Below are 11,753 nucleotides of genomic sequence, written 5' to 3' on the forward strand. Positions count from 1 at the left end.
AATATAATATAATATAATATAATATAATATAATATAATATAATATAATATAATATAATATAATATAATATAATATAATATAATATAATATAATATAATATAATATAATATAATATAATATAATATAATATAATATAATATAATATAATATAATATACAGTTAGAGGCGTTTATTTGTCTAATTTTCGAATATGCTAATTTGTTGCAATAACTGGTCAATAATTTTAGGTGTACAACAATAAATTATTTTTGTATTCGTAACTTTTGTTGAATTAAAAACTAAAAATTTATTTAAAAATAAATTTCATTGAAAAAGACTTTGCTACATAATAACTTATTTACAACAATAAAAGCCTTTAACTATATGTTATACTTTATTATAATTTTTCTTTTCTTATATTTCAAATGATATTTATTTATTATATATTTTAATAAGTTGAACATTTTCTCAGTAATATGATCAATAAAAAACTATTGTTAATTTTAACAATACTATCGTTATGACTAAATTGTCAATTTGTGATAAAAGTTTATTTAAATTGTCCATAACAATTGATAAAGTTGTTAATTAATTTAATAAACTTTTAATTAAATATCATCTTTGTTTAAGGGTTCACTGTTATTAAATGTAATATATATCAATATAAGATAGTTTTCATGGTAATATCATTTAAAAGTACTTTAGTTATAATTATTTTAAACATTTGGGAAATATATTACAAGTCCTAATCATTATAATAATTCGACTTTCTTACTTTTTGTTATTTTTTATGCTCTTCTATGATCACGTTAATGTGCTTTAAATAAAACAATGAAATTAATTTTCTTAATGTGAATAATTGTTCAACAACTTGAATAAATTTTGTCTTTAAAAGTTATCTTGTGTATTTTCGACCACAATAAACGTAATATATCAAGAAGTCATCACAATGGTACATTTCTATTATTTTCATTTTTTAATGTTTAATGTGTATATAAAATTAAAGTTATTTTAGTCCATTAAATAACATTAAACAACTAAAACGTAATTATAAACTTAATAAAATATGCACATTAACTTTATTTTCTAAATCCAATTTAAATTCGCATATTTTATAGTTTATCTATTCAAATAAATTAATTATATTATTAAATTATTGTTAAGTATTATTATTTATATACTACAATAAAGTTATTAAAAATATTTGTGTAGTGTCATCTATATATAAATATTATAACACTAATTGATCAATTTTATTACTTCAATAATTAAATTAATAGATTATATCTAATAATGAAGATTTGTTGATTTAATTTTATAATACAACAAATTATTAATATGTTGTGTAATAAATTGAGTTATATACATGTCTTTTTTTTTATTGCACTGTGTGTAATAAATTGTATATAAACAAATTTCTTTTTTCCTAATATTTAATGTCAATCACCGAAGATGTGCCCAGAGTTTTACCCCCAGATGATTTACTTTTGCCAGGTGAAAAGCCAAGAGTACATCCAAAAAATGAAAAGAAAGTAGAAGATGTTCCCAAAGTATTACCTCCAGATGATCTTGTTCTTCCAAAAAAAATTACAATTTCTTGTTGATTACGAAGAAAAAGGAAGACAAAAAACAGCAATACCAGCCGATCTCATAGCTCCAAAAATGCATTTTAAAAATTAAAGATGATAATTTCATAATTTAATGATTTTATTAATACATTACATTTTATGTTTTAATTATATTATTAAATATATATACAGATAGAGTATTTGATGGGTGACAGAAACTCAAGGTGAGCCAAGAAATTTGAAGATTAATTAATAAAAAACATGGGGTTTTATTTTTTTATTTTTTATTTTATCTTGATAATTATTGATATGAAAACGCGTGCCAAACACATTTCTTAAAATAATTCTGGCACTTAATAAGTTTCTGGCTCCGCGTAAATACTCAATTTGTAAATTTATTTAAGTCGTGTTAATGATTTATGATACAAAAGTTTATTTGTAAATACATTATTTATTTATATTTTAATTATTCACATTTAAATATGAACACAATATCAATACTTTAAAATACACTATGTTATTCATATTGGTATATTTTAACGGAATATTTATTCAAAAATTTGTGTATTCCCCCTTTAAAGTTGTATGTAGTAATACATACAACTTTAATAGGGGAATAATCGTTTTCTCAAACTTGTTTTTTCTTTGACTTTGTCTTTTGTTTCTAAATATTAATACTTAAAAAGTAAATTTTTTTTTGAAACATTAAAAAAAATTGTATCAGTTTTTTACCATTTTTATAATTTATTACCCAACTTTTAATTTTTAAAGAATTTGACGTGTTTTTTTGTAAAAGGGACGACCTTTGTAAAAATAACAACGTTAAAAGTGACTTTAATGTATTTAATAAACTCAATATTCCTCACTTTTCCAACAACTAGATAAAGTTTATTGTTATTCTTAAAAAATAAAGGAATAAACGATATTAAATATAAAACAATATTTTAAAAAGATTGACATTTTATTCACATTAGATAATTGGGCAAAAATAAATCGTTTGTGTTATTCTTTTGTATATATTACATTTATCAATTTATAGGCATTTGAATTTTTGAATTTTAAGTCTAATTTACATTATTATATTTGGTTTCATTTTTAATTTTATAAATTGTTTAATTTAAAATAATAAACTGAACTACAAGACTAATAATGACTAATGATATTATAGTAAAATAATAACAGTGATAAAAAATAATCTTAAATAACATTAATAAACCGTTGTTTATTCACTTTGCACCAATTGTTTGTTTTGTTTGTAAAGTTACACATACCAAACATTCATTATAATTTTGATTTCAAATCATTTCAACCAGAAAAAAAAATCAAAGTGGTCGTGATTGAAAAGGTAATTTAAGTTTATATATTACAAATCATTTTAATTTGTGTATATTTAAATATGTAATCAAAATTTGTTTTCATTTTAATATTTTTTAATGAAAATAGACATTTCATAAATGCTATTTTTGTATAATTTGTATCATCTGAATTAACCATTGATATTGTTAAATTTGTTACTTTATTTTTGTGTTTATGATTTTTTAAATATATTGTTCAACATTTAAACAATTTATTTATAGATTCAATATTGTATCTCATTATTTAAAAACTTGTTTATACTTTTAAGAACCAACTAATTTCAAAACTTAGTTCATATAATAAATTTTATTAAAAAGCAATTCGTTAATAATCTAATTTAATTTTATTTTCTAATTATCCAAATTTGTTGATTTTGTTTTCGAACAGCAAATCCATATTTTATTTTAAGCAAATTATGGAAATGGTTACAAATAATAAACTTTTAGTATAATTTTTAAATGTTGTTCGATTAATTTAAATTTAGATTTATTGAAAGTTGTAAAAGTCTTTGTTTTCTTTTGTTTGTTTTTATTTAATTATTATTTTTTATTTTTGGCGTATATATGTTATTTATAGGATGAAATGGGATTGGATAAAAACAGCTTTTTGAATATTCTTAAGGTTATTCTGTTTAATAAAGGGTTTACAGTTTAATAAAAATGTATTATCTTTTGAATAAATTAGATTTTATCAACACAAAAATATTCAAATAAGGGTGTATTAGTGTTTATTGAAACGGAAATATCAATCTACCTTTTATGACCAGAAGTTTAATAAATACCAAAAAATGGATTTAAAGAACATAAAAATACTCAAAAACATCAAATGTTTGTGTTAACACTCTTACTTACACTTTCTTATGCAGGCTTCGACTTAAACAAAAAAGACTATGATCTTTTCAAAGAGTTTGAAGTAGTCTTCAACAAAAAGTATCTAACTCCAACTGAACGCCTTCACCGCTTTTCTATTTTCAAAGAGAAAATAGCGGACTGTCGACATAGAAATTCTCTCAGAACATCAGAAAGCGATGCTTACTTTAACATCAATCAATTTACTGACATGATTGAGTTTGAAACTGGCCTTTCTCCAAAACGACTTATTAACATGAAAAAGAGTAATTTGAAAAAGGACGATTTACCCATTCTTCCAGCAGGTAATGTACTTCCACCTTCACTTTCATACTGTGGCCCATATGTCAACCAAAATACTGATCATCCCAAAATAGACTTTTGTGGAAAGCCGATCAACCAATTGTCTTGTGGGTGTTGTTACGCAGCTGCCATTGCCAATCACGGACAAATTATGTATGCCAACATGACTTATTACAAAAACAACAAAGACGAGAGTAAAATCCAAAAATTGTACTTCACTCCACAGAGGTTTATAGATAAAGAATATTCTCAGTACGGATTCTCAAATAAGAGATGTTGTGGAGGTAATTCTGGCATTGCAATTACTGGCATGCCAACTTATTCGTTACAATCTGATTATCCCTTTGTGGATGGGACAACTGAATACTACACCAAACCCGCCCCATGTACACCAAGAGGAGATCAAAATGAAAAAGTCCCCATTTACATGAGAAACTATTACCCACAAGTGTTCTCTGTCAATCAAGCGGGTTCTCATGCAAACCAAGTAATGGCACTAAAGAAGATTATACATCACTATGGATCGGTTTTGGTTGCTATTCAAGCATCTGGAACGGGTATTCAACAATACCAAAGTGGCATATTTACATTCCCAGCAGCGAAGTGTGATAAACCATTAATCGACCACCAAGTCATATTAGTTGGATATGGCAAAGAGAATGGCAAGGAGTACTTTATTGCTAGAAACACTTGGGGAGAAAGTTGGGGAGAAAATGGAGGATTTGCTAAGATAAGTATGGATGTCATGTGTGGAATGGCACAAGACGATTGGAGAGGATATGAGTCACAAAATTACATCTTCCATTCGGGTAGTTGTGTACTTGATCCAAATTGTGAAACTTGTAATAAAAACACACTCATTTGCGACAAGTGCAGAGCTGGAAGTAACCAAGATTCAAGAGGAATGTGTGTAGCTCCAGGACAATATGATTTCAACCCATCAAATCCAGTTAATCCACCTGCTGTGACTTGTTTGAGTGGGTGTGTTAAATGCACTAATGCTACAATTTGCGAGACATGTGCAGTTGGTAAATACTTAAAAAATGACAGAAAAGCTTGTTTAACTGCATGTCCAAATGGCCAATATCCTAACAACAATAAAGTGTGTGTTGCTTGTTCAACTGCCAATTGTGCAACATGTGGTACAAATAATGTCTGCACTGCATGCAAATCTGGATATCAAAAAACAGCATCAAACACTTGTCAATTGATTCCATGCGGAGACGGGAAGTTTGGGACATCTCCAAATTGCCAGAATTGCCTTGCAAACTGCAAGACGTGTACGAGTGGAGCTGTTTGTGAATTGTGCACTGGAACGTACAAGCTTCAAGAAGACAAAAAGAAGTGTTTGGCGACATGCCCAACAGGCGCTTATGTGAATGGCAATTATTGTAAGAAATGCACTACCAAGAATTGCAACACTTGTAACAACAAAAACGTCTGCACTAAATGTATTGCCGGATTTGAATTAACTGCGACAACCAACCAATGCACATCACCAAGTGGAGCGTGCGGAGAAGGAGAATTTGGAACTGCTGGTAATTGCAAGAAATGTGGAGTTGCGAACTGCAAGATGTGCAACAACGCAGAAACATGTGAAGAATGCACTGGCGCATTAAATCTCGAATTTGGATCGAAAAAATGCAGTCAGAGTTGCCCAAGTGGTTTTTATTCGGACAACCAAAAGTGCTTGAAATGCCAAGAAAATTGTGAGAGTTGTCAAAGTGGAGAAATTTGTGATAAATGTAAAGCAGATGTAAAATTCAAAGTTGAAGGGAAGTGTTATGCGGTGTGCCCTGATTATTACTTTGAGGAAAATGGAGAGTGTGTGAAATGTAAAGAAAGTTATGAAACTCCTTGTAATGACCAAGAGTGCATAAAATGCACAACTCCACAACAGAAAAATGGAGCTACTAAAATGCTTGGTCTATTCATTTTCGTGATTATAGTGCTATTCATATAATTTCATTTTTAATATTTAGTTGTTTTTTTAGAAATAGTATGGTTATATTTTTTTAAAAAAAATCTTACATAGAAATATATAATTCAATTAAACCTTTCATAAGTGGGTCTCATTATTAAGAGACGTTTTTTATTTCATTTTATTTTATTAAAAAAATAACAATAATGCGGGTCGAAATAACACCCAATCTAACAAAATTTTAAACGACGATCAATAAATAAAAACGTTATAAGACCAACTTTAATAGACATATAATAACTAATTTATCATATTCAGCAAATGTTTAAAATAAAATAAAAACAAAAATAAGCAAAAAAAATTAATTGAGTTGGTAAACAACAATATTTTTTATAGTAAAAATGTCATTATCTGTCAAATCATTCTGTTTGGCAGTGTAATCATATGGTTTACAACAACTACCATCAACACCTTTCTTGTTCACGTGAATATCATTAGTACTAAATCCAAATCCAATAGTGAATAATGTTATATCATCTCGAGGATATAGACAAATATCATTAGCAAAGAGACACTTCTTTTCAAACTTCTTTGGATTTAAAATGCCATTTCTTACGAGTGAATATATATAAGTACTGTAACTTAAAAATTTGCTATTAAAATCAATTTTGCAATCGACTACACCACCAAATTTGTTGTGATTTGTGTCTTCTATTAAAATACATTTTTTGTTTGTGTTATTTATTTTTTCTTCAAAGACGGAGGTGTTTTGTGACCAATTGTCTCTGTCTGAGTCAAACAAAACACTTCCAATTTTCATTTCTGTCAACTTCTCAAGACTGTTTTTTCTTCAATTGTAATGTGTTCGATATTTATTCTCTCCACTTCTTGTTCAACTTTTACTTCTTTTTCTTGTTGTTCTATTTTAATTACTTTTTCATCTTTTTTAACAACAGTGTTTTCTTCTTGATGTTGTTCATTACATTCGTCGTGTTGTTTATATAAACTGATAATATTCTTTATTTCATCAACTTTTATGTTTTTTGCTTGGACAATTTTGGTGATTACTTTTTCAAATGGTTGAATGTCTATTTTGCATTTTTCTTCATAAAGTGAAATTCTGAGAGAACATATTTCATACTTCTTGTCGTTGTCACTTTGCTTTAAATATGACGCCAACTCATTTTCAATTTTAGTTGTTATGTTTTTTAAATCAGTAACAATTATGTTGAGTAAAGTCGTGATATTATATTTTCTCATCAATGTTTCATTAAGTCTGTCATTATACTTCTCTGCGTTAACAATGCGTTGTGCTATGGCAAGTGACTTGTTGTCAACAAAGTTATATTCATTCTTAGAATTTTCAAAATCTAATACTGCTTTTGTTGCAGTTATTAATAATGCCTGAAGTGCTTTTAACTTGTTTTCCATGTTAATTAATTTTTTGAGTTTATTCAAGTTATTATTAAAATAGTATAAACACATCGAAATATTTTTTAAAAATATAAGAAAATAATTATATTGTATCATTTGTTTATAATAATGTTTATAAGTGTTTACATTATTATAGTATAATAAGCTTAGTAAATGGATTTAATTCTTGTTATTTATTTATATAAATTTAAATCAATTTTACATTCTCTAATTAAATTTAATATACAGTCATTAGAAAAGCAAGATGCTAATCTAAATATGAATTTTATTTAATATTTTTCATTTTTAATTATTTAAATAATTATTAAAATATATTTATATTAAAAATAACCAATAGTTGGGAGTGTCGTCCTTTCTCTATCATTCCTTTATTTCCTCATACTGTACAATTATAATAATTTCCCAATTACATTTAAAGGGGGGATAAAAAACCGCTTCCGCTTAAAAACCGATTCTTTCAAAAAAATAGTTTTTTGTTAATTTAACTATAATTTAATTTATAGTTTATTTTTTTCCTGTTTCAACAATAAAAAGATATAAATTCAGGGTTTTTTATTCAAACAATATTTTACAAAATGAAAAGAGCCTTTTTATTTTTTTGTGAAAATTTTTTTATTACATAAAAAGAGCAAAGTTTGCCGAAGCCATAAACCGAGACTATTAAAAGTAGCAAGCAAAAGTTTATTTTGAGGACAATTAATTACATAAAAACGAAAATACAATGTTACACACCAAAAATTATTTTGAATTGTTTTTCGAACTCTTTTTCGATTTTTTGTTGGAATACAAAAACTAATAAATCTTGAACCTATGAGTGCACCTTTTTTTCACACCCCCTTTATTTTCCTCTAAATTTTTTTCATTGTTTTTTAAGAGTAGAATCGATGATACTTGTGGTAGTTATAAACATACTCAAGAATAAAATTTAATGTTCTAACAGAGTTTGATCATATTTTATAATGATATACATACATTTTTGTATCAGAAGATGAATGCACCTTTTTTCCATCACCCCTAAAAATTTATTCCTCAATTAATCAAAAGTGCGTTTTATGGCCAAATTAAAATATTTTATATTGGCAAGTTCCAAGTGAAGATGTTTGAATTCCCCATTCCCAACTCTTTTTCAAGTTCATGTTGAGTATTGTATGTACAATGCATCTTCAAGTGCGTGAACAATTTTTTAATAAATTATGACCAAAAAAGAAGCAAAACAATAAATATGGTAATTTTCAATAAAATTTAAAGGACAAAATGATGGAAGCGGTTTTTAAGACGCTTGGATGCCGATATATTTTTTCTGTGTTTTTTGATAAAATTTAAAAACTTTTCAATTGTTTTACAAAACCAGTCTTTTTGGTATTATTTTAGTGTAGTTCATTTTTGATTTGGTATGGTATCGGTTTTATACGCCGAGAAGAGAGGATAACAATAAGACGAAAAAGATAATGCATGGTATCTCCAAAGTCGGCAACATTTCTTATTGGTAAAAAAATCAAAAAAATCTGTGTTTCATACTACAATTTTTAACAAATTGGCAACAAAATACAATATTTTGCTGATAAAATTAACTCGAATAAAAGTTTCAAAAAGGTGGCATAATTTACTTTTAAATACCAAAATACATGTAATTTATTGGCAAGTTTACACCAAAAAGAAGGGAAGCGGTTTTAAAACCTCGAGCAAAATCACAAAAAAATAATATGGCATTGTAAAACAATTAATTATATTTTTAAGTTATATAAAGCCAAGATGGTGAAGGTATCGGTTTTATTGTCCATTTAATTATGTTGCCCAAAAATGTATTTATTAATTTGGGTATAAAAATTGTTGAAGAAAGAGGTTGTATTCTTTCAACATGTAACCAAAAGATGATAGTTTATAAATGAATAATGATTCAATGACACAGTTAAATGTTGCCCGAAAGACAAAAATTGTTTTTATTAATTATTTACACAGTGTTTCATCAAGCACATATGGTGTTAATTTGGTGTTTATTATAGGATAAAAATGATTTTTTATAGTTAATTAAATTAAAATATTATTAAATTAATTCACAAAGGGATGAAATTAAAGATAGGAAGAGAAAAGAAAAAATTAATTTCTGAACTTCATCACTGCCCCAATAGTGAACATACAACACAATTACGAATATTAACAATTATTCAATTATAGTTGTTAATAAATTCGATTCATCGAAGAATCAATTTGGTTGTATACTCTTATTTATTTGACAGTTAAATGAATTGTGTTGTGGCTTTCATTTAAATCAATCCAGATCAAAACATGCGTTTTATGTTTTATAGATTCTTCAATTAAAGTAACGAAATGATATAACCAAAGAACAATAAATATATAACTATATTTACTAAAAAATATCAGAATGATTATTATTTATTAATAGAATGTAAATAGTTTTTTTAAAATAAAAACTATAAATTTTATTTAAGTAATTTATTATAACTATTCTATAAAAAACAAATCCAACACACACAAAACATTAGTTCATTAAATATAACAATACTTAAATTGTTTGCAATAAGTTTAATCAATAACAACGCATCAATCCAATGAGTTGATTGAGCTTAAAACCCCATTTGATAACCCAGGTATACTACATATAACTACGAGTAAGTTCAGATAAAAAAAGTGATGCACGCCAACAATAAAACTATACATTATAATTTAAATAATTACATTTTTAATATTTATCAGAATCCTTAAAACATCATGTGATATATAATTCGACCAAACATAATCTTTATAAACTTATGGCACCTTCTGGTATTAAACAGCCTTATAAACTGAGCTCGGAAAAGGTTAAAAGCCTCCACCTTGCAGGTCCTAAAATTCCAAATAGTTTAGGCCTCATTGAATATCTTAAAACATGTCCAGACACTTTTGAAAAGTTTAAAAATTTAGAAAAAAAAATGTAATTTGGCTCAATTTTCATTCTTTTAGAGATCAGATCCGTTTTTGTTTTTTTGAACTTCCGTCCGATATTTCAGAATCGCTCAAAACAAACAATCTTTCATTTTTGGTATCTTTGGAGCTTTTTTCGGGACAATGAAATCTCATGGAGTTAAAACACAAATTTCTAAAATTAAAAAAGAAATGAAAACAGGACAAAAACCCGAAAAAGGACGACCAAGAAAGCTAACAGATTTAGAAATTGAAAAACTTCAAGCTGAAAATAAAAATGTGGGGAGTTCTTTTTTGGGTGCTGGCTTGTTTATTAAGCAAAATTTCGGGAAAAATTTAGAGAGGAGGCAATTGCATCAAATTGTCGGACACATTGAAGGTTTAGAGAAAAAAGTGGCACCTGTAATGGAAAAAAATAGGGCAGAAGTTAAACCAGAGTCAATTATGTCCTATTATTCCGACTTAAAGAAAAAACTTGATGGGGTACGTTTCGAATTGGTTTTTAATTTAGACGAAATTGGTTTTGCTCAATGGGTAGACGCCACTCAACAAATTGTTTATGCATCTGTTGAGTCGGGAGAGCAGGTTTATACCGAAGTGGATCGGGATAAAGCCAGAATTAGTTTACTTTGTTGCATTTGTGTTGATGGAACAAAACTTACTCCACTTGTGGTAACAAAACGTCTATCCTTGTTAGACACCACGCTTGCTATTTTAAGTGGAAGAGCTATTATTAGAACACAACAATCTGGTATGCTGACAACAGACCTTTACACGCTTTGGTTAAAAAGAGTCTTTTTCCCAACAATTAAGGCAAAAAGAGAGCAAATGGGAGTTAGATCGGATACGAAAGGATACTTAATTCTCGATGGATTCTCTGGTCACTTTTCTAAACAAATTGAAGATCTATTTTTAGAAAATCACGTCGAAATGATCAAAGAAGTTGCCCATAGTTCTCATCTGTTTCAGCCTTTAGACTTGGGAATTTTTGGGATAGAAAAGGTGTTTTTACAAAACAAAAATGGGTTGATGCAGCACAAATTTGAGTTAAAAGAAAAAGAGGGGAAATTTGAGCACAAAGTCGGAAATATTCTAAAAATGGATTCCCCCGATTTTAAAAATCTTTTGAAAGGTTTTGTGAACCTTTCAGAAGAAGAAAGAATTAAAGAAATTCTCTATTCTTTGGAAGTGGTTGCAAATGGGGACAATGTTACAAGCGCATTTTCTCAGGCTGGAATCACAGTGGCTGTGAAAAAACCAACACAAGAGGAAATAGAAAAAGCTTTAAAAATCAATCCCAATTATAACCCATCCGATTTGATTCATGGTGTTATAAGAATTGAAATAAATTCAGCAAGAGAAGCCTCTAAATTCTCTGGGAAAGATGGGGACCCCAAAAGAAACAAAAGAACCCAAACGTAT

General features: G+C 27.2%; 1 protein-coding gene across 1 annotated transcript; it reads left to right on the plus strand.

Annotated features, from left to right (window-relative positions):
• Positions 1–3,728: 3,728 nt before the first annotated feature.
• EIN_531050 (cysteine protease, putative) lies at positions 3,729–6,017 on the plus strand (the record flags this gene model as incomplete). Its single annotated transcript, XM_004255438.1, has 1 exon — positions 3,729–6,017. The coding sequence occupies one exon, from the start codon at positions 3,729–3,731 to the stop codon at positions 6,015–6,017; it is 2,289 nt and encodes a 762-aa protein (XP_004255486.1).
• Positions 6,018–11,753: the final 5,736 nt, after the last annotated feature.

Source organism: Entamoeba invadens (genome assembly GCF_000330505.1).
Source record: "Entamoeba invadens IP1 unplaced genomic scaffold scaff_1105074725335, whole genome shotgun sequence".
NCBI classification, from domain to species: Eukaryota; Evosea; order Mastigamoebida; family Endamoebidae; genus Entamoeba; species Entamoeba invadens.